The 24,963-nt window shown below is 39.8% G+C and overlaps 1 protein-coding gene and 2 long non-coding RNA genes across 8 annotated transcripts in view; 1 reads left to right on the forward strand and 2 right to left on the reverse strand.

Moving 5' to 3' along the window:
- The window catches only part of WWP1 (WW domain containing E3 ubiquitin protein ligase 1), a 93,404-nt gene that overhangs the window by 39,141 nt on the left and 29,300 nt on the right, over nt 1–24,963 (forward strand). For all 3 annotated transcript variants that reach the window (XM_075213746.1, XM_075213749.1, XM_075213748.1), the window contains exons 2-4: nt 1,031–1,116; nt 22,476–22,614; nt 22,934–23,058. In XM_075213746.1, coding sequence (XP_075069847.1) covers nt 1,050–1,116; nt 22,476–22,614; nt 22,934–23,058 — 331 coding nt within the window. In that variant the 5' untranslated portion in view covers nt 1,031–1,049. The remainder of the gene's footprint in view (nt 1–1,030; nt 1,117–22,475; nt 22,615–22,933; nt 23,059–24,963) is intronic.
- Nucleotides 2,796–10,227, reverse strand: LOC142159127 (uncharacterized). 4 transcript variants are annotated; one of them, XR_012692906.1, is made up of 2 exons: nt 9,571–10,227; nt 2,796–4,330 (listed from the first exon to the last, which is right to left on the reverse strand). It is a non-coding gene; the product is annotated as an uncharacterized LOC142159127 (long non-coding RNA). The 4 variants fall into 4 exon arrangements; XR_012692908.1 differs by having other exon boundaries at nt 9,494–9,576; XR_012692907.1 differs by lacking the exon at nt 9,571–10,227 and adding an exon at nt 8,744–9,444.
- LOC142159128 (uncharacterized) lies at nt 5,765–7,311 on the reverse strand. The gene is made up of 2 exons (XR_012692910.1): nt 6,818–7,311; nt 5,765–6,107 (listed from the first exon to the last, which is right to left on the reverse strand). It is a non-coding gene; the product is annotated as an uncharacterized LOC142159128 (long non-coding RNA).

Consider the following 24,963-nt stretch of genomic DNA (forward strand, 5'->3'; position numbering starts at 1 on the left):
AGTTCATTTTGTGTACGTCGTCTGAATTCGTGAAAAATAAGTTTTCTCTTGGTTCTCCAGTGGCAGAAACTGGGTCCGTTATTTGTTCTTTATTGGGCCAAGTGACCTAACAAGGTCCTTCTCCATGGAACTATAAGATATGTCACAATAACAGTAGAGGTCGGAGGCCCCGTCTCCTCCAGCTCAGGGCTGGATCAGAAATAAAGTTCTTTTGCACAGAGGAAATGGTTATACATAGCAAGGAATGCGCATAAAAACGCATCCAGTTCTCCTCTGTCTCATTACATTAATATCCCTCCGCCAGGTGATTTCTCATTTCTGCACCACTCTGGATAACTGGGCAGATCTGTCCCATACTCTGTACTATACCTTCCCCATTGGCTGGTGCAGACGTCTGCTCCTCCACACGCTGCCATCTTGCTCCGTAAACCTATTTGCTGAAATATAGACATTCTGGTGCTGAGCTGCACAGATGGATCTGCACTTTGCTGTGTCTGTTTTACACTTCTTAAATGTGGCCCTGTGTCTTATCACTCCTGCTTGCTGCTAAGACAATCATTCACGTAGAATGACTGTAATCACCATTTTTGCTGAGTCTTCCAGTTGTTCCATTAATGCTAGATCACTTATTAGTGGGTTCGATAAGCCCGTCATTTCTCTTGCAAGCTATAAATATGATTTAAGTACGAATGCCAAAACATGAGCTTGTCTAGCTGAAGTGTTATAAATAGATTTCATAAACCGTTAACAACTGTATGTTTTACTGTGGAATCCTCTTTTACTTGGGAACAGTCGTAATTGTCTGCTAAGCTCTTTATGTCCTCTGATAAGTGCCAGCACAGCACATTTTCCAGCCTGATATATGCACACAGGCATGTGTATGTGCTTTCTGTACTGTTATATACTTCTGTACTTTGAAAGGACATCTGTACTTTGAGTTTTATGATCGGCACTCATGAGTGACTTTGCGGTGGTGAGCGGGACTGTTAATGTAACTGTACTCACATGATGTCTTTGTTCTTGTTTGTAGGCCTGACCTGTAACCTGACATGGCCACAGCCTCACCAGGGCAGGCTAGTAGAAACAGTCATGAAGGTTTACAGCTGCACGTGACAGGTAAGATGCTGTGAGATGGGAAGTCTTGTAGTTCCCTGTCCTTTCTATATACCATCACTCGTACCGCTCGGGTGTGTAACCCTTAGGGGCGTATTCAATTGTTCCGAGATCCCGCTGCGTTAAAACTACTACCGTTATTCCGGTAGTAGTTAGCTGGATTTCAGCTCGCAGCTCCCTGAGCTGCGAGCTGAAATCCTGCGAGAAAATTACCGTATTGACGGTTTTTCGGCGCACTATTACCGTAATAACGGTAATAGTGCGCGGACCGCGGGATTTTCGACGTTTCTGCCGACAATTGAATACGCCCCTTAGTGCACTATTTAATTTTTAGTTTAAATATTGCAAAAATTCAATCAGTGAATAGATGAAATTATTGTAGAATTCATGTAAGTTCAATTTGCCTATCTGCTGTCCATGCCTCAACATTGAATGATGGGAAATACTGAAGAAAGTGACCAGGCAAGAATACACTTCTAAGAATGTTATTACATAGGTTCTTTTGCCCATATTATATTGGAGATTCAATTGTGAAAAGCAAATGCTAGTTTTAGCTCTCCCTGTGTAGTATGTCCCATGTGTATTATGCTCGCTGCTTGATTAGAATCTGTAGAGCTAATATGTGGTTATAATATATATAGTGGTTCTGTAGAACCGCCGATTCCTGGCACTATGACGTCAGTTTTTTAAAACGACACTATTATTATAGACGAATCCGATCGGGTTTTGTCTTTAACAAAATTGGCGTTTGAAGAAAATGACTTCAAGACGTCGGGAATCGGCGGTTCTGCAGAAACGCCGCATAGTAAATATACCGCTCAGTATTTTATGGGATTGCTCACTTGCCGAGCCACGGAAGCAGACTTGGTTTAGGGACTATAAAATAAAATGCGTGGCCTCTTTACACCTCTATTCATAATGTCGCTTTTCTTGCCTCCATAGTATAGAAGCATCTGCCTATGTATTTGTTGCATAATTCTTAATTTTATCCTTTTTTATTTCTTTTCTTCTTTTTTTTTCTGCGACACGATCATCAAAACTGTAGAATTTAAATTATTGTTGAAATGTATGCTTGTACTCTGGGTTTTAGAGAACTGTGCAGTTCATCGTTATTTTGTATGAATGTGGTTTTGCACAAAGTCTTAATATTTTCACTGTTTCATTGTTGAAGATGCAGCTGGTTCTTACTGTTAGCCATTCCCCATGGCGTGTCACTTCTCACTAACTACACACAATGGGTACATTGTAGTACCACATAGTATCTGATAGTTTGGCATATGACCTAACTCCGTACTCTCCTACTGCCTGCATACAACCCTTCTGCGGCCAGGGATATATTGGGAAGCACTGTATCTTCATCCCTCTGTGGAGCGAACTGTCTCACTGACCATTTTAACGTCACAGAAATAAATCATTCCATTGATTGAAACCTTTGTTGTTGCTACGAAGAGAAGCTCCATTGTTTCTATGAGACTACTGCAGATTTGCTGCGTGATATCTGGGTGGTTTAATTGTCTAAAACCACCTGTGGTTTCATTGGATGTAATTTTGGGGCTTCCTCCCCATTGGCACTCCATGCTAGTAGGGCATGTTAGATCTAAAATTCTGACCCAAGTCTGCCTGTGGTGTCAAGTATATCTGGAAGCGCTTCAATCAGCTGGAGAGAATTGACACAGACCAAGTTCTGTATACAAGGAATATTCTCTAGTTTATTGATACAAAGATACAGGTTTTTATAGGCTACTGAATAAATGAATCCTACGTCATATGCATACAATAGTTTATACCACTAGTTTATGAGAAGCGCTACTGATTAACTTTCTCACGTATTCTTGAGGTGTTTACTTTTCTCCCCCTTCTAAGGACAGATGAGCCTATTATTTCTTATCTCAAGGGGAGTTGGAGATATACTATGTGTAACACCATGGATACAGCTCCCATACTACCAGCTGGATATGAAGCTCATTATTGTTTTCATAACTGGTTACATTCTTCAGGTGTTCCCTATTAGTTCAACTTCAAGGCCATAGGCTCAAGTATTGCAAAACTGCAAGTTAACAGAAAAATGAATAATCTCTTCTAGCAAATAATATTTCTATGCAAGTTACAATAAAATGGCTGAACAAAGGCCTTATGAGGCCTTAACAAAAATCATATTTAACATTTCCCATCTTTTATTCAATTTTCGACCCTTTTTCCTCCTACCTACCTAATCCTATCTATAGAACCACATTCTTAATAAGCAGGTACTTATACACATGTAGGAGGCCACATGCATAGAGTTGGTCCCCTTAGGAATCTGTCAACTCATCCCCCACTAATAAGCCTGTGATCCTCCCTGTCCTAACACATGTAGGAGGCCACATGCATACTTGATTTATGAGGAGATGCATTTTGGCAAATGTCCATGTCTAGAAAAGATGGTTTCTTAGAAGATGGTTTCTTAAAAGATGGTTTCTTAGTAGGTAGTTAATGAGTCTATTGTAGTTCTGCAGGCCTTGCATGTCCTTTGTTCAATCTTTAGTAGTTTCTTGTTGCAAACTCTGCAGTTCTTTGGCTTTGCTAGTCCAAATAATTCATGACACTCATAGTCTGGTCAGGTTTCAGAAGTAATTTCTGTGATCATCAGAGGTTCGGGATTTTCAGTGGTTCCCTTTTTGGAGAGACAACAATCAAGTGTCAGTAACTTCTTAATCAGCCATATATTTAGTTTCATTATCACCTATACGATCAACAGGATTGCTAAACCATTTGCTACTAATGCCAATATTTCCAATATCCAACATGAATCATTACTGACAACTTTACCAATGAGGTTATGCATCTGCACAAAGACATTTTCAGAGTTTACTCTACTATGAGTGCAAATTGTTGAGCACTCCTTCCCATATGTTTCTCACAGTGGCATAGGCAATATGTCACTTAACTGTCTGTTTCATACTGGGTTAGGGAGGCCTTAATCCCTACTTCAGTCACAATTATTCTGGCAAGACATATCAATACAATGAGACAGTCATTTCTATTTATCAGAACAAGACTCCCCTGATTTGAAGACTTTGCAGTGTTATGCGTGAATCCAGGTGTCTCTTTCCTGTACTTCCACTGCCATGGGAGTCGTCAACAGGACTTGATAAGGACCCTTGTATCTGGGTTCAAGACTTCTCCTGATGTGCTTTCTCACGACCACCCAGCCCCCCAGGGTGCAGTTTATGGGTACCTGTATCAAAATTAGGGTTTGCAATGGAGGAGAATATTTGACCATGTATTTCAGTTAGTTGTTTTAAGGCAACATAATTCAACAAATCACTATATACATGGTGTAGTTGCTATGGAAAATAACAGCCTGTTCTGTTTGCTGTGCCAAACAATATCTCATATGGTGTTAAACCTGTGTCTTTCCTAGCAGTATTTTTTACTGAGTGCAGGTAAACATGAGATCCATGGCAGACCTGTTTCAGCCATTATTTTCTGCATTTTCAATTTCAGTGTACCATTAAGGCGCTCCATACATCCTGAACTTTGGGATCTGTAGGGGATGTGATAGTTTCTGGAATCCTTGCCCCGTAAAGTGTATACCTCTGTCACTTACAATGACCTCTGGTACACCATATCATCAGATTACCTCATTCGCAATTTTCTTGGCTAATGCTTTAGCATTTGCTTTTCTATACAGCCATGTCTCCAGCCAGTGACTAAAGAAGTTGACACAGACAAGCACATTCTCAAAGCCCGAGCATTTGGGAAGTTATAAAGTCTATCTGTATCCTCTTATAGGGATATTATGTCTGGGGTGTGCTTTTCCATAGGACAGACTTACTCGGGTTACTTTGTGCACAGACTAGGCATTCTGCCACTAACGACTGTGCTGCTTGGGCGAACCCTGGTACTATCCATAAGCTGCTAGTGAGTACAACCATAGCATCTTTTCCCAGATGCACTTTCTCGTGTGCTATATTGGCCATAATGGGATAAACTACTTTTGGCAGACACAAACGCTGACCTTTACACCACTCCTTGCACTTCTAGTGCTCCATGTATTGCCCAAGTCTTTTTCTTATTTTCTGTTGCTTGTCTTTCCATAAGTTGGAGTGTGCTCTGGTCAAACAGGGGTCAGGGGGTCACCATGTAAATAGACTCCCCTTGGGGTACTGGGGCTATGGCGGCTTCTCGTGCGGCCTGGTCTATTTCACTTAGCTTCGGGGGTAGTATCTCTGTGTGTGTCTTCACCTTCATCACTGTTTGGAGGACAGCTGGAATGCAGTGAACAGTGCCCTGGTATGTTCATCATATTGACTGGTTTGCTTGCTGAACCCATAAGGTCCCTACTTTTCCATACAGGGCCATAATCATGCGCAATTACAAATGCATAACTTGAATCAGTGTAAATATTTACTCTTTGTCCTTTTGCATATATGCATGCAAGTGTCAGGGCCTTTAGTTCAGCTTCTTTTGCTGATGTGACTCGGTAGAGTCTGTTGAATCACTATTTCTGTGTGTGTGGTTACAGCACACCCTGTATAAGGGACAGGATTTATGTAATAGTGTGAACCATCTACAAAAAGAGTGATGTCTGCATCTGGTAATGGTTTATCTTTAATGTGAGATAAAACCAGAGATTCTTGTTTCATTAGTTCTATGCAATCATGTTCAGAAAAATTTTGTTTGCATTTTTTTTTTTCCTTTCTTTCTGTTCAAGCTGGAATGGAATTCCCCCAAATCCCTAGGGTAACCCCAATATATACAGGTACTTCTCCCATCTTTTGAAACTTGCTGCAATAAGGCAGCAGGATTCAACATTGTGCACTGCTTAAGTGTAACGTTACTGGGAGTAAGCAGTGCTACTTCATTAGGATAGGCTTCAGTAAGGAGCATGTGGAATCCAAGGAAAAGGTTCTTGGTTTCTGAGTTCCACAAAGTTTACACTCATTAGATGGAGTGTACAGTACAACGGTTAAGACAGATGTGGTAACTTTAATTCTTCTGGAAGAGAAACACTTAGCTTAAATAACCTGTTAATAAGCCACATCATCAGTTCTATTAGTGTATATAATAATGTGTTGGGCCACAATACTCACAAACACATTCCTGCATTGGGTGTAAACCCCTGTAGTCATGGGTTGCTCTTTTCTTTATTTGGTTGGGTTAAACTTTCATATTAGAATTTTCTAATTATGTATAATGATCTATACATTACTATGGGCCTGAGTCTGGTTCTTCCAAACTTGGCTTTCCTTTCTAGTCTAGTACACATCTACAGCGCACAGCAAAGGAAAATAACGTGCAATCTATATTCCTCCTGCTAATATCAATGAACTCCCCTCTCTGGTCTCCCTTGGACCTTTAAAAAACTTAAAATACAGTTTACTCAGATTCCCCTTGTCTGAAGGTCTTAACATATATCTGTGAACATGAGAGGCTCTGGGGCCTCTTGTGCTTCCTTTTTTTTTTTTGTCTTCTAATAAAAAGGAAAGGGAGGAAGAAAATACACAGTGCGCTCGGAAAGTGTTATATGTCACTCATTTCACAATAGGAGGGAATGTCCTTTGTGCTGTATATCTTCATACTTAGTAAATCTGGCCGGTAACAAATGTTTTGCTTGTGCTTGGTTTCTGTCACAACGTACGATACCGTTAAGGTAACTGGGTGTCCTAGCACAATATCTATACTCTTTTCAAGCACTAAAGCAGAGTAGTATGCAAGTGACCTTAGCTTGCGACCATGTATTTGTGTCAGTACTCCTTGTACATGTGCACTGACTTCATAACAAAATAATGTGAAAGGCTTGTCATAATCTGGCAAAGCCAGTGCTGGCGCTGAAGTTATTTCAGCTTAAAATTGGTTAAACATTTGGTTCTGCTCAGAGGAGAGTATAAATGGCTTGCTATGATCCAGAAGTGCTAATGCAGGAGCACATACAATTGCTCTTAAAGTCTTAAATCTTTTTCATTTCTGTAAAAATATAGAATTCCCATCAATGCATTACCATACCCACAATAAAGAGAATTATTTACAGTATATGACAATTATAGCACAGTAAATAAGGGCAGTAAATGTCTTTACAAACACTGATTTACTCAAAACTGTAATGAGGATACAAATAAAAACCTTTTGCTTTCTGCACATACAGAAAAACCACCTAGTTCATGCATTTGCTATGCGAATAGCACATAAACTCTAATATCTCTTCCAAAACAAGGTAATCATTACTCAGAAGAGTTTACGTTATTTAAATCCTTCATTAGTTTATACTTATGTTTGTTGTGGTGCAAAGATGGTGCATTGGAAGTTAAATCAATGCAATCTGGATTGCCTAATGGGTCTTTGCAGCTGGAGACCTGTGAATAAAAAAACTTTTGCATAGAGATTAACATTTATTTACTAGGAATTACTGTAACTGTAACATGCGTGTATACTGTTATCAGGTAACCAGTGAACAGCTGCTAAAAGCTTAACTGTGACGCTATGCGTTCCATGCCTTGATTTCCTCAAAGGGGCAGTCCCTAATTTCACAAATAGAGAATGTCAGTGACGAGACCTGGGCGAGTGTTCAAAGCCACTCCTTTCTTATCATCTCTTAGTACAGCCCTTTTAAATGACACTAATTAAATTTCCGGGTTTAGAAACATTCAATCTGGAATCTTGGTTCCAAGTATTCAACCATTTTAAAAGCAGCACTGTCTCATAAATCAGAGTACTCTCGTTAGACACAATACATTGTGTCTGTAAATCATTCAACATTTTCTCAACAAAATCTCTCTCCCGTGACCAAATATTCACACATATTTCTAGATTCTGTGATTTTCGTGTTCAAAGTAAAAATATATTCACTTAAGTCTCGCTCACAGACGACATTTTATCTCGTAACATTTCTTTAAAGGCATAACAAACCCTCCTGATTTCTGAGAACATTCATCAGCGCCATTTTAACACAGATAAAAACAGCATGTAAGCTCACTCCCACAATTCTCAACTTCATTAAAGAGAAAGCTATATTTCTGAACTTCAGAAACAAAATTATTTTGTTCAAATACAGAAACGGCTTGTTGGATCCCAGCCAACTTTGTTCTGACACTAGTAATTATAGTGATAATGTACATTATTTACAATCTTGTCCGTGCAATCGGACCAAACATTTTAAAACTTCTTTTGTATCTTTTTAAAAGCTTATCATTAAGCAATGAATGTACAACTTTTTCAACCTTGAAACATGTCTCTTGTAAAAAAACGGACAAGACAGACAAACATTGTGATTTAAAGTAAATCAAACATCTCCCTTATAGAGCACTAAGACAGAGAACAAACAATGTGAATTATCACGGATCTCTCTCACACGCAGTAAGACGGAGACAAAACTCACATACAGAGAAAGAAAACTTAACTGACATCTTCCAGCCTACTGCTGTGGAACTACAAGTCCCAGCATTACACTAAATACAAGTTAGCTTCAACATGTTATCATCAATCAGCACTCCGGACACATTTTTTTAATTTTACATACATTGTCAAAAAACAAAAAACAGTGTGCTTCTTATCTCAACACACTGAAATCATTTACACAGAATAAGGGAGGGGCACATTTCACTTATTCAGCTGCACAGGATCAAACATACATTTATAATATACAACCTACTTGATTCATTATTCAGCTTCCGATGCATTTAGCATATCCACATATATTTCGACTTTTCAGATCTCTTAACTTTCCTGTGCCACCTCAAACAATCTCTTGGGGTTTGATCTCAATACCCCTTTGTTCTTGTCACATTACCACTTGCAACACCTTTGTTTCTCCATCCACACATATCTTTGGCTATCCCCGCTTTCTTGAAAAATTCCCTGCAGACCTTCTACTCCCCCATTTCCTTAAGTCTTTGTGCATCATATCTATGAGGGAGCTGCTGTCATTTGTTTACTATCTATATTACTCGTATTGACAGTATTCTGTTGAGTCCAAATCGGGACTCTTATCTAGTTTCTGTGGGTTGTCCTTGCACTGGACGTCCCGTTCTGTGGACTCCTTGTACTGGATGTCCGTGCTAAATAGCTTCTTTGACAGTATCTGGGACGAAGGTCTTTTGGAAATCTCTCTTACACAATTTGGGCAGATTACAGAATCTCCCTTCTTTGATATACCTCTGGGGATGGTGTCTAAAATGTTCACTCAATGTTCAAAACAATAACTCTCTAAATCCCTCTATTCCATTACATGCTTCTTTGATCAATGTCTTATGTGACTTTTATGCTTTATACATCATACATAGGTACAAACACATGCACTCAAAATTCAATCATCTTTCAAAAATCTAATCAACAATACAATTACAGTAAACAAATTGGGTCAATACTGTATTATATTAATCAGATGATACTTGAGACTCACAAATTCGCGTGTCAGGTGCCTCAGACAGACATGAGGTGACCCAGACTAGGAAGACCAACGAGTAGAAATCTACTGACCGCGGATGTTGGGGTTCAATGTGCTGGGAAACCTCCGTTGTCTGTCTTGTAGCCTGCTGGACAGCGAATCTCTGTGGCGACCTCCAAGTTGTTAGATCTAAAATTCTGACCCAAGTCTGCCTGTGGTGTCAAGTATATCTGGAAGCGCTTCAATCAGCTGGAGAGAATTGACACAGACCAAGTTCTGTATACAAGGAATATTCTCTAGTTTATTGATACAAAGATACAGGTTTTTATAGGCTACTGAATAAATGAATCCTACGTCATATGCATACAATAGTTTATACCACTAGTTTATGAGAAGCGCTACTGATTAACTTTCTCACGTATTCTTGAGGTGTTTACTTTTCTCCCCCTTCTAAGGACAGATGAGCCTATTATTTCTTATCTCAAGGGGAGTTGGAGATATACTATGTGTAACACCATGGATACAGCTCCCATACTACCAGCTGGATATGAAGCTCATTATTGTTTTCATAACTGGTTACATTCTTCAGGTGTTCCCTATTAGTTCAACTTCAAGGCCATAGGCTCAAGTATTGCAAAACTGCAAGTTAACAGAAAAATGAATAATCTCTTCTAGCAAATAATATTTCTATGCAAGTTACAATAAAATGGCTGAACAAAGGCCTTATGAGGCCTTAACAAAAATCATATTTAACAGGCATACTCGCCCCTGATAGTGGGGAGAGAACACCAACCACCACTGCACAAGAGGGTAAGAACAGGGAAATACATGGAGAGGAGACGAGAGGTTGGTAGAGTGCCGATGTGGATATGGAAGTGAGACTACTTCTAGTTGTTATGGTACGTGAAGCTGTGTATGGTGGTCATAGGACTGAGCTGAGCGTGAACGTTACATTTGGCACAGGCTGTGTACGGTACCCAAGACTAGGTTGGGAAGATGGCTCAAGGCTATATATGGTGGCCTTGGGGCTTTAGATCTTCACACATAGCTATAATTTATGGCATTGAGAATGTTGGGCATGAAGCTGTTAGATTGAACAGCTAAAATGGGCAACCTACTTCATGTGGGTATAGGGCTGTAAGGGTGGGCACAGACCTTGTTGGGCATACTGGCACAGAACTGTAATGGTCTGTATAGGGGTTTTAGTTGGCGTGAGATCTGGACACACAATTGCAGAAGGTAAACATGAGGTTTTGGGCTTAGGCACATCATGGCTGTGTGGTTGGTATGAGGCTCTATATGGCGGAAATAAGAGTGCATGTAATTAACATGAGACTGTTATGGTGGGCTTGGGACTGTTACATTGGGCATATAACTGGGTTGGCCATGAGGTGGTTATGTATGCCACAGAGTGGTATACTGGGCACGATTCCTATACTTCCTATCTGTGTAATTTCAAGGTCTTCTCTCTTTCCTGTTGGCTTTTCCTGCTCACAGCTGGGTTACATAGGGAGAGGTAGACACAGTCCTGAGCAGTGTACAATGTAGGATGGAGGCTGCCGTTGTGCTGTAAGTACAGAATGGTGAGGGCTAAAGTTCATGTCTCTTTATCCCTCAGATAGGCAAAGTTTTACTTGTTTTATAGATTCCGTTGTGGTTCCATGTCTGGACGATGGGTCCGCTTCAACTAATGCTGGTGGAGCAGCTGGGCAAAGTGGTGCTTTCATTATTGTGGTTCATTGCTATTTATCACTCATTTTATTGGTAGCCTGGTGGGCTTTCCCTGCACACTTGTGCGAACAGGCCAAACAAAAGTGTTGTAGCGTAGTTATGAACAAACAACGTATTGCAGTAATTCATGTGTAGGAATATGTAGGAATTTCCAGACTTTACTCACCGTTTTGAACCTTGCACCATTAACGCAATGCCAGGGAGTTAGCTTGTTTGTCAGTAGAGATCCACATGAGCTTTAGTAAATGTAAAGCCAACCTTAGTCAAATATCCAGGAAGCTACAGATTGGAACATGTTTGTTTGTTACCACGATAGCAATAAGTTAAATTGCTTTTTGAATGCCTTCACCAGCACAATCTGAATACATTGCACTATATATTCCTTATAACTCTAACTCCTAGTAAATATTGTTTGAGCTAATAATTGTCTTGTGAAACTGTGAAATAATTATTATATTAAACTTTTGGGATGGTGTCCTCATTATACCATGGCTGTGTTTTCTGTGGTGCATAACTAGTCATACATATAAAACTATACATCATAATCTAAAAAGTAGCAAAAACTATATAAGTAAATTAAAGATAGAAACCTTCAGTTGTCCATTAGACTTCGGCTAAACATAAGATCGGATTGCTACAAACTGGGAAACTGTTCAGAATATTTTTCTCTGACAACCATCTGCAAATAAGTTACACAGAACAACACATAGGTACATGCACAACTTAGCAACAGCTCAGGAAATCATATCTTTGTGACATAACTTCCTCAGCGAATTTGTGCTGTCTCGTATCCTGCAAATTAAAGCACCTTTTACCCTTTGGCTGTTTACCACAGCCGAGCTGTCCGTTGCCTAATTCTATAGTGCTTAACGTGAGCATTCCTCAACCACTTATTCTCCCAGTGTATATCTTTTCTACACATGTCTGCCAGGTTTCCTAAGTAATGCTTGTAAATCACAAAGTACCTCTAAAAATGTTTATACATGCGTTATAATTTGCTAACAGTTCTAATCTGTTGTATTCAGTTTCATTTAATAAGCAACATTGCCCTTGAAGCTGTGTGAGGTCCCTCTGGCCCTGTACCAGAGAGATAAAATAATAACCAAAAAATAACTCCGACACCTAATCCCATTTACTTCTGTAAAAGGGTCTCTAATTCTGTGTATCGTTTGTTTTTTAAATGTTGCATTTGTATTTGTCTATTGTAAACAATAAGTGCTCATACCATTTATTTAAATAGCGCCACTGATTCCGCAGCACTGTACAGAGAACTCACTCACATCAGTCCCTGCCCCATTGAAGCTTACAGTCTAAATTCCCTAACACACACAAACAGACAGAGAGAGAATGTAAAATCTTCTTATAGAACATTATCTAGTGTCTATGTGGGTGCTAGTCAGCGCCCGTGCAGAGCTTGTTGTGCTATTCAGATGACATTGTTCGAGTTTTGTTCCCCTTAATCCATTTCTCTCCTCCCAGAGCTCTCCTGTCAATCTTACTGAGGAATGATAATCCTCGCGCATTATAACTGCTTGGGGACAGGTCTCCTGGGGCGCGGGCTGTGTGTGACGACATTGAGGATGAGTTATGACATTATTGGGGTGTGGTCAGGTCTGGAAACACATCATAGTTATGTAGGTAGAGCTAAACTGCATATTTGTTGCCTTGTGCTAAGCACAATTAAACAAAGAGAAGTGTTAAGGTTATAGTCCCTTGTAAAGGAAGTGTAGTGAATTATGCATTTTCCATTTCAGACACTTTTGTGTTAAGTGTGTCACTAAGTTAGACATATTGTATTAGTCTATACTAAGTTTACTATCTTAATATGTCACAATTTCAGCTACATTTGTTGACTAGATCACAAAAATGTTACCAATTGAAACTAAGACGGCAGCAGACATGGCTGTATTATATTTGATTTCTAGGTCATTAATTTTTCGTAATACATTTTTATTTAGTGCACCCAAATATGTAGCGGAATTCTTTCATCTGCTTATTGGAAAGCATACAATTTTATTTTAGTTAAAATATATAGAGGAAACCTTTTCACTTCCCTTTTTGATTATTCTCATGCTTCTATTGAAAAATGACCAACTCCTCCGCTTCTCCAGATTTAAAAGGAAATCAGTTGCGGGCTGACAAAATGTCATCCAAGAACAGTTGTTATATATAGGATAATGCACTCCCTACTGTAGATAATATATTAGAAGTCAGCGAGGAGTGTCATATTTAAGGAGACTTCTAACATATGTAATAATTTAAGTAGGGGGTAGAAGACTTCTAGTACACATGTTTTATTAGTACACAATGCAGTGAAATGATTGCTTATAACGGGTAAGTTGTGATGTCAGCAGAACTGTTTATACATATGTTTTATCTAGGAGTTTATACATATATTAATGTCACTCATGTATTATAGAGCCATTTAGGTCTTAAATAAAGAAGTTGGGGTTAGGTGAGTAGGCAAAAGACAGGATTGGAAATTTTCAGATTAGGTTGGCATTTAAAGGGCAAGTAAGTTCAGTATTTGCCAATAATATTTTTCAAAAGCTGTGTGTCAGATTAATATACACCTGTAATAAATACATTCTGCTGAATTACATATTGATATGAGCAGTTCATTATTTTGGGCCAACACACACACAGGTAATTATAAGAGAAGCAACAATCCAAATCATGTCTTTCTCTTATTATACATGTGATATTATACATGTGATAAACACTCGTGTCAAAAAAGACAAAAGTATTATAGGAGTGATACTTATTATACTATACACATACTTCTCATTCTACCCCTGGGGCCCTGGATGGATCGCATCTCATTCCAAACCAATGGGCATTAATATGGAGGTAAAAAAAATTCCATTGAAAGGAATGGCTCTTCAAATGAAAAGCTCTGTATCTTATAAAACAAGCCATCACTCCGCCCTCCACGTACGTACGTCCTACAACCAGCCAGGGCCCCCCTGCTAGAGAGAAATTTGCCTCCGATCTGGACAGCCTGGGCTGGTTCCCACTATAACAGGGAGACCCGCAGCTGTTGACTTCTCTACTTATTAAAGACATGAATTTTATATAGGAATCCCTAATCCTTGCTAAACTGCAGGTCCCTCCTGGCAAGCTGATGGGACAGATATTGTGCTGGACACATGTAATTGGAATAGTCACTACATTTATGCCAGGTATATTATTCAATATACAGACTTTTGTTTATTATTGGCCATTATCCCTTTTACTTGCTCTTTAATGGTAACCTGATAACTGCACCTGACCTGGAGGCCCCAGCAGTCCTGCTCTGTGATTGGTGTAGTCTGTGCATCTTTCCTGTGACATTTCCAGTTGCATGCATGTAATATCTATGTGGGAGAGACAGGGCATTGCCTGTGTGAGAGAGGCAAGTGATAGTGGGAGAGAGGCTGCACCATTGGGGTCAGCTGGACATATGTCAGATGAAATGTAATTGAAGCCAAACCTATGTAATTTATTTTTGATAATGGCTCTGGTGTTGTGTCCTCCTCCTCCCTGCCCAACTTCCATTAGATCTCTATTATAAGTAAGTTGCAAGTGAGCGAGATCTGTCCCCCTATGCACAGACCTAGGTCCTCATGCAGGATTCCTACAGTTAGACTTACAGGTACATCCATGTAGTCACTATAGTCTGTCACTATGGTCAGGAGATCTGTCCCCCTATGCACAGACCTAGGTCCTCATGCAGGATTCCTACAGTTACACTTACAGGTACATCCATGTAGTCACTATAGTCTGTCACTATGGTCAGGAGATCTGTCCCCCTATGCACAGACCTAGGTCCTCATGCAGGATTCCTACAGTTACACTTACAGGTACATCCATGTAGTCACTATAGTCTGTCACTATGGTCAGGAGATCTGTCCCCCTATGCACAGACCTAGGTCCTCATGCAGGATTCCTACAGTTAGCACTTACAGGTACATCCATGTAGTCACTATAGTCTGTCACTATGGTCAGGAGATCTGTCCCCTATGTACAGACCTGGGTCCTCATGCAGGATTCCTACAGTTACACTTACAGGTACATCCATGTAGTCACTATAGTCTGTCACTATGGTCAGGAGATCTCTCCCCCTATGCACAGACCTGGGTCCTCGTGCAGGATTCCTACAGTTACACTTACAGGTACATCCATGTAGTCACTATAGTCTGTCACTATGGTCAGGAGATCTGTCCCCTATGTACAGACCTGGGTCCTCATGCAGGATTCCTACAGTTACACTTACAGGTACATCCATGTAGTCACTATAGTCTGTCACTATGGTCAGGAGATCTCTCCCCCTATGCACAGACCTGGGTCCTCGTGCAGGATTCCTACAGTTACACTTACAGGTACATCCATGTAGTCACTATAGTCTGTCACTATGGTCAGGAGATCTCTCCCCCTATGCACAGACCTGGGTCCTCATGCAGGATTCCTACAGTTAGACTTACAGGTACATCCATGTAGTCACTATAGTCTGTCACTATGGTCAGGAGATCTGTCCCCCTATGTACAGACCTGGGTCCTCATGCAGGATTCCTACAGTTAGACTTACAGGTACATCCATGTAGTCACTATAGTCTGTCACTATGGTCAGGAGATCTGTCCCCCTATGTACAGACCTGGGTCCTCATGCAGGATTCCTACAGTTACACTTACAGGTACATCCATGTAGTCACTATAGTCTGTCACTATGGTCAGGAGATCTGTCCCCCTATGTACAGACCTGGGTCCTCATGCAGGATTCCTACAGTTAGACTTACAGGTACATCCATGTAGTCACTATAGTCTGTCACTATGGTCAGGAGATCTGTCCCCCTATGTACAGACCTGGGTCCTCATGCAGGATTCCTACAGTTACACTTACAGGTACATCCATGTAGTCACTATAGTCTGTCACTATGGTCAGGAGATCTGTCCCCCTATGTACAGACCTGGGTCCTCATGCAGGATTCCTACAGTTACACTTACAGGTACATCCATGTAGTCACTATAGTCTGTCACTATGGTCAGGAGATCTGTCCCCCTATGTACAGACCTGGGTCCTCATGCAGGATTCCTACAGTTACACTTACAGGTACATCCATGTAGTCACTATAGTCTGTCACTATGGTCAGGAGATCTGTCCCCCTATGTACAGACCTGGGTCCTCATGCAGGATTCCTACAGTTACACTTACAGGTACATCCATGTAGTCACTATAGTCTGTCACTATGGTCAGGAGATCTGTCCCCCTATGTACAGACCTAGGTCCTCATGCAGGATTTCTACAGTTAGCACTTACAGGTACATCCATGTAGTCACTATAGTCTGTCACTATGGTCAGGAGATCTCTCCCCTATGTACAGACCTAGGTCCTCATGCAGGATTCCTACAGTTACACTTACAGGTGCATCCATGTAGTCACTATGGTCTGTCACTATGGTCAGGAGATCTATCCAACTAAGTTTTCAGGTTAAACAAACTGTTTGAAAATAAGCTGTATCCCTTCACTCCTCGGATCTAACATTTAATGACTTAAAACTTGGCGCTGCATACAGCCCTGTGATAAGTACACAGAATACATCCCCACATTTTATTTGTAAGTACTGGTAGAATTGGTGAAATCATGACTTCCTCTATGGATTGTGTTTTCTTCATTGCTATAACAACCGGTCTGTGTATTAAGTGCCAAATTTACCTTTCCCCGCTGTTTTCCATCTGCTATTCAATGGCGTGTCGGGTAATAGTAAAACAAAACATGTTTTATCAGCCTGCTTCATGATTTCCTGCTCTGTGTTGTGCTAAACACAGCAGTTTCTTGGATACTATTTTTCTACAAAACTAAAAAAGGTAAAAACTGTTTTCGTTGCTTCTGGTGCTAGGAGTGATAGTAAACGACCTGTAACAATTAGTCTTCCTGCTACTTATACACCATGGAGGCAGCCATTTTGTTGTCTGAACCAGCCAATGTGATTATAGCCTAATGCTAGTGACATTACTAACGCAGCATTGGACCACTACACTTCTGCTAATTGAGGGAAGGGGGGGCTGGTGGCTTAATAAAATATTCTTTAAATATTTTTTTATTTTTTTTTTAAGATTCTCAATTATACAATTCTCTAAATCATCATTTACATTTGTATTTGATTAGCTAAATTCATTGTAGCTTAAATTTGCACTACTATCCAGTAAAAGTTTGTAGCGCAGGCCCCTCTCACTACCTCAAAGCCAGAGCCCTGAGAAAAATGGCTGCACAGAGAAACCCCTGTGTTCCTTTACAGCCTTGACCAATCACAAGCAGCAATCAGGAGACTGTGACTTGTGATTGGTCCTTCCACTTACACATTGCACACTGTGGAAGCAGCAGTTACATAGGCTGGACCCATGATAAGTGGTACACAGGACCAGCCCACAATTTGTGTACTGTGCAGTTTGCCTCTGTCTTGCACTCTGTGACAATGGGATGGTGAACATGCTTGGTTTGGAGCTATGGTTTATGGTAACATGTGTTTGTGGATTGACTGTCCATTCATTTTAACAGAATGAAACTGCAAAACAAATTCCGTTCTGGTTTAGATTATGATATATTTGATTGCCGCAACTCTAAAGATCTAAAACTATAAATGTTCAAACATATAAATTAAGTTAAATTCCAGCCATTAAATCTAGATTTCTGTTCTGACATTTGGGTATAATTATCAGTGATGTGCTCAGACTAAAATCCTTTCAAACTTACAGTATTACTACCATAAAACCAGTTGTTCCTTTTAATGTACAAATCAAATACACTTCTTTTATGGTTCCTTTTAGTTAACGGAATTAATGGTTTTCTTATAAAGAATACAGGTTCAAAACCAATAGCCCCTTCACCCATCCTGTGTGGTTCTAGACAATTCACCATCCAGACATAAGGCTGGCAGCACAATATAAGTGTAATTATCCAGAATATCCAATATACCTGTTGCATACGAACAGATGATTGGGTGAACCAATCAGAATGCAGCCTATCAATTCACTAGGAATAAGTGACCTCACTAGGCCATGAATAAGGTCTGTACTATTCTAGTATAGAACACTGGGTTAATGTCTGTGCCAGACCTGCCTTTTCTGCTGTACTCACTACTGCTTCCACAGCTAGCAGGCTCTCTTTCAGTGTTAAAAGCATTGGAGTCCCAGCCTGCGCCTTACACCATGAGGGCAGACCTTTTCCTAGAAACATGCAGAACATCTTTCAGTTTGTTTTTTGTTGTTGTTTTTTTGGGGGTTTTTTTTTTTGGAGACAACTTGACCCAGAACAAGACAGAGGATATGTAACCATTCACATCGGTCTCTGCTCTTGGTCGGACTCGTGACTCCCAACGCAGTGAGGCAGCAATGCTAACCACTGTGTCACAGTGCTGTTCACCAGGTCCTGTTAAAACCTTAAAAGTGCTTAATAAATGCAAGTGTGCATCCGTGGTGCAATTACAGTTTTCATTTAAAAGCATACATGGTCAAACTGTTTACATTTGTATTGACTTCCAAACTCTACTTGAGGACCTTTAAAAATACGTCTTATTTATAAACTATTAAGCTTGTAACCCCGTGTTTGCCTATACGGTGGTGATGGTGTATTTCTCCAATGCACAGACCTCTATAACCCTCTTGGGCACCCACCCAACTCTAGCTCAGTGTCTCTCGCCTCCGGGTCTGAGTGGACAGCAGACAGATGCCCTTGCACATGCAAATTTAATAACCGGTGACGTACATGTACTGTAGGTGCAGGTTATTGAATTGATACGTAATAGTTTCATAATATGGATTTAAAAAACAAAACAAAAAGCAATAAGCCTTTAGTGCATATGAAAAAAATACAACACAAAGGGAAAAATGCATTCTCTGCTAATACATTATATATATATATATATATAATATTTGTATGTACCATAAAGTGTAATAAATATTCAACAGACCATATTCTTCAATAACCCTTAATTTGGAGTAGACTGCAGTAATTGTGACATCTGTTTGTTTGTTTGTTCCCCCAAAACATAAGGAAGGTGTGTCATGCCCAGTGGTCCTGTAGAAACCGTCCATGGACATAGCTTGTTCTGGCAGCAGTCCTGCTGAGCTTCAGAGGCAAACTGCTGATGTGGAGGAAGTAGATCACAGACGAGGACAGGGTAGAATACAGGTGCCCAGAGTAGTGTAAATTATAAAGTTGTTACACACGCTGTATTTATAGTGCATGTATATACATGCACTATGATGCTTTGGGGGAAAGCATAGCTTAAAACCCTGTGTCATAATCCTGCAGTTCCACCAGTATCATATCCAGACTGTAAGATGTCCTACTATTGGGGCCGGATAGGGCCTGACTGACACACATGTATGTGGCCGGATTGACAGAGATCCGGATGTTCGGAGACTCGGATGTCACCACGTTGGCCAGCATTTGTCTCACAATAAATTGCAATTGGTCGAGAGTTGATTTCCAGCCTCACTGCTGTTACTGCACCAGTTCTGTTATGCAATAATTTAGTCATCTTGGTGGTATATGGAAAAAGATACACAGGAGGCATTAAAAACAAACCTAAGATATGGATCCCAAATTTTCTCAGTTTGAGGCACCCTTAGGTTCTCCATAATTTTTTCAAGGCACCTCTAAGCAAAAATAATTACCAAGTAGTCCCTGCCTTGCTTATAAAACCGGCCCTGGCCGCGACAGGGAAACCACTGTATTAAGCACATCGGTTTTATTTGGTTCTTGTTGTTCTTGCTTACAAAGTTAAAAAAACAAAAGCTTAATAGTAAAAAGTATGAAAAAAAAACAATTATATATATATATATATATATATATATATATATATATATATATAATTTCATACATTTTTGTCAGTAGAGCTACAGTACAGAAGTCTGACGCTTCTTTAAATAGTACTGTTTATTATGGTGAAGCTCCCCGTACATGTACAGAACTGCTCCTCCAATACAGCATATAAGAATGTGACACTGTGTGGACCCAAAAGAATTCCTACTCAAAAACCGTTTGAATCAATCGGGGTTTGGTTCTACATTGAACGTAATTCACCTCTGTGAGTGCGTTTGACCAAAGTGGACACACATCTGGCCATTTGCCGATTGGGTCGGTTGATATGTTCACGATTTAATGCTTCATATATTTCCTGTGATCCTCAAATGAACATGGTCTGAAAATAAGATTATATTCTCGTTTGTGAACTGAAGTTTTTCTGAAAGTTGAAAAACCAAAAAAAAAACAAAAAACTTTAGAAAAGGTTTTTGCATAATGTCTGTTTCCAGCCGCTGTACAGATGTAGTAAGTCACAGCCTGCCTTGTGTGATTTTTCAGCCAGGATTTGGGATTTTAATCTGAAGAGCATTTAAACAGATTTTGAAATGCTTCCGCTGGGATGAAGGGTTTGCAAATGTACAAAACTGAACATGTATTTGGTAGAGCCTAATATATGTAACTGACACACATGGTCCCACTCAGCCGCTTTGGAAGTAATCCTGTTACTTGCAGGAGATTTGTCTGTGCCAGTTTCATTTCATAAGGATGAAGTTTTGTCATAACTTTAAGGGACAGTTTTGCTCCTGTTGTAAACCCCACCGATGTGCTGATTTTAACTCAGAATTTAGCTTTCTTTATTTCATTGAAAGGTTTTAATTTTGCATAGAGTAAGTGTAATGTGTTATAGGGGATCTTTCCCATACACCCCCAGTCCGCAGCCATTATGCAGTTTATCGGGTCATAGGAACTAGTGTCTGTGCTAGTTGTCTTCTATAAACTAAAGTAATGGAAAGTCCCAGTTATTCTAGTGTTACTTGTAGTGCTGCAATTACTACTTATGTAACACAAGTAAGGTATAAGACAAGGCATCTATTGGTTTAATACTATAGGTAAACTGGTGATGCAGATATATGTGCATTTATAATCCATATGTGAAAGTAGAAGAACTGGTAAAGACATCATTTTATTCAAGGCTCCCTAAAAACACAGTGGATTCCACCAACAAGTTTTGACCTTTTTGACATAATTTTCATAATTAATTTATAGGCTGGATTCTTACAAATATTGGTTCAGTCCACATAGTGACTGCCTACACTGCGCGGGGCCACTTTAAGAAGAGGTTACGATTATTTCATAGGTGAAACAATTTTGGCAAAGCGCGCCAAACCTATTTTCTGTGAAACACTATTGAGTGTCACTGATTTGGATCCAGTCACATGCTAAAATGAATAAATACAAAACCACGCACTTGGCTGACTAAATTTGTAGTACAATATGAAACATCAGAAGATCTGTCCTAGTATATAACCTAACAGACACACTTATTTGCGTATGGTAAGTCGTGCCTCCTCTTTACATTAGCTTATTATAGGTTTAGTTGCTCTTTGTCCACTGAGGTGCAAGGTCGCGGCGTACGTGTAACCGCTCCCGCTCTGTTGCAGGATTCAGGACGGCTCTCGGCAACGTCTGATAGTGCCGGTTACGTGTGTGTGTGTGTGAGATGGTTATTGTTTAGGGCAGCACTATGGCATAGTGGTTAGCACTTCTGCCTTACAGCACTGGGTCATGAGTTCAATTCCCGACCATGGCCTTATATGTTCTCCCTGTGTTTGTGTGGGTTTCCTCCGGGTGCTCTGGTTTCCTCCCATACGCCAAAAACATACTAGTAGGTTTATTGGGTGCTAACAAATTGACCCTAGTCTGTCTGTGTATGGAATTTAGACTGTAAGCCCCAATTGGGCAGGGACTGATGTGAGTGAGTTCTCTGTACAGCGCTGCGGAATTAGGGACGCTATATAAATAAATGATGATGATGATGATGAGAGCTGGCACACAAGGTGTTCTCCATTGGCAAATCTGCTATGTTTCTCATGTCGGTTATTTGAATTATTTTTAGGTATGGTAATGTGGGGAGGTTTTTTGTTTTTTGTTACATTGTTTTTATATTGTGATTGTCATACGTAGGTGTGTTTTTGCTTTTAAAATAAAAATCTGTTTTGCGTTTTATCATGACATTTTCTCAAAATCAAGCCTGTCATTTGTGGGTGGAGCATGTGAGATTAACCTGTCATCCGCTGTCATTTGCTTTCTTATTTTCTGCGTAATGATGACTCACCCCTAAAATAAAAATATCTGGAAAGATGTCACAATCTTGTAGAGCTGCTTTATATTTTCGGTGAGGGAGGCTGAGGATAACTGTACAATTGTAATAAACGAATGGATTGCATGATTTTATTTTTTTTGTTTCTTCTTCTTTTTCAGTGTCTTGTGCCAAACTCAAGCGAAAGAAAAATTGGTTTGGAACAACGGTGTATACAGAATTGGCTGTTGATGGAGAAACAAAGAAGACTGCAAAAGCAAGCAGCTCGAGCAATCCAAAATGGGAGGAACAGTTAACTGTGTATGTCCTTTTGTATCATGTACAAGCTTTGTGTGTTTTGTCTACGCTCATTGTCTAAATTTTTTTTTTTTTTTTTATACCTCCCGTGTGCAGCCTTACATGCTACGCTGTGGGCGGGTCTACACACCGGGTCTGAGAATCTGTTATTAGTTTGTATTTAATATTCATAAAATTAACTCAGGGATTTACTGTATTTTACATTTGATATCGCTTTGCTAGAAACACTTTTGCATTGTAGTATATGGAATAACACCCCACTTCTGTTTTGTTTTTGTAAAAGAACAAGCCAGATATTGATTGTGTTTTCTCCTGTGTGTAGGAACGTAACGCCACAAACTACACTTGAATTTAAGGTATGGAGTCACCATACTTTGAAAACGGATGCATTGCTTGGCAAGACTGTTGTAGACCTGAAGCAAGCCTTGGAAACACACAATAGAAGATGTAAGTGACTGCAATGAGTGTCCACAGAATGGGGGCAATGTTCATTAGATATTGGAAGCATATGTGGCTGGGAACATTGACCTCTATTCCCTGTGCACCAATGCAATGAGCCAATGTCCCTGGAGTACAGGGAGTGGGAGTGACTATCACTGATTTATGGTGAATGGGGAAACGTGTCTGTGGGGTGGGGGTGGAGGCGTTTATTACTGGGGTGCAGAAAATGAAAGCTAATGTCGATGTCTAATGCTGGAACCTTACTTAATGGACTATATATTATAAATCACATTAGGTGCACCACTCTTGAGTTCCTGTACTCGTTTCAATGAAATAAATGTTTCTAGTTTTTGCCTAAAATACTGCGCAATTTAACCTAATTTATGGCTTAACAAGAGCGTGGGGATATCCGGTTCGTGTTCATTACATATGACCGTTGTTTGTGTTTAGCTTGTTGTTTACGTTGCTAAACAGATGCAATTAAAGGCATAGGCTGAGACCCAGAGACCACCAGTTTTGGGCTGCTTTTGTGGAGTGGAAATGGGTGCGCTCCCCTCCTTATGTAAAGGGCGCTCCATCCTTATATCTCACTACAATACTCTTCTGCGCTGACGGTGCGCCTACTCTGTATTGTACTATGTGCCTTCACCTAGCCCAGCGCCTTTCTTCTAAAAAAACAAAACCGCAAAACAGCGCTGGAAAGAGAGATACTAATCAAAACTGATGAACATGGAATAACAAATAACAGCTTTATTACAAACATAAAACAATATATAACCACATGAAAAATAAAAAATATAAAAATAATAAATGATGAATAAAAACTAAAAAATATATGGAGAAGAAAAATGCAAAATATAAAGATAGAGGGTGTTCAATGATGTACAAATAAAATATGTGCATATAGTAGGTAATTATAAATTAGACCAGTGCACTGATCAAAATAAAACAAAAAATGTCAAATGATATCCAAACTGCGTATATGACAAGGTTGTTGGTGATTGTTCACACATACATTGATGGTCTCCACTCTGCTAAACCGCACAAAATAATATCCATAATATACTTTCTGAAAATCGTTCCTCAATGCCTGAGCCAATATCAAAGGATGGAATTACAGACCCATGCCGGCAGTACAGATCTCTGATTGTAATAAATGCACTTTTCTGTTGTCTCAGTTCCAAATGGTCAGTTAATCTCAAAACTGATCCCCAGTTAGCATAATTGAAATGCAGATAGCTACCGTCTCTGTGATTCCTACGGGTACGCTGGGTCTCCGTGTCTTCACTCATCAAACAGACAAGGAGCTGTGTGCTCAGTTCCCTACCTCCGATATAAAACTGAACGCTATAAGCTCCATTTGAATGATCTGTATAAACTTCCGACCGATCCACAACAGTGAGTATGAAATTACAGTCATTGCTCACGACAACATGGCTGTAAGAAGTCGCTAAAGGGACGTCCGCTCTTCCCTTTATCGTCCTAAACAAGGCTAGTGTGTATGCAGTCCATGGACCGAGCGATCAGAACATTGATCGCATGTAAAATCGCTTGCCATAAAAAGTTGGTCGAAATTTCTGTAGTGTGTACCCAGCTTAAGGACTTATCCAGACATCTCATCTCTGTGTGACAATAGACACCTATTTAAAGGTCTCCTCCATCTTGTTAATTGTATGTCCGCTGGCTTAATCAGCACCAAAATACAACTCCCTAGTACTTAGGTGCTCCGATGTATCACAAGACATTTAAATACCTTAAATCAAAACCTAATTCCATGAACTCATAGCAAATTTATTTAATACAATAAAAATATTAGAAAATGTATATAGAAGATGTCTTCCAATAAATATGTCCATATCTCTATTTAAATATATATAAACATAATTCATAACTCTTCATATTTTAACTTTA

The sequence above is a fragment of the Mixophyes fleayi genome, chromosome 5 (assembly GCF_038048845.1).
Source record: "Mixophyes fleayi isolate aMixFle1 chromosome 5, aMixFle1.hap1, whole genome shotgun sequence".
NCBI lineage: Eukaryota > Metazoa > Chordata > Amphibia > Anura > Limnodynastidae > Mixophyes > Mixophyes fleayi.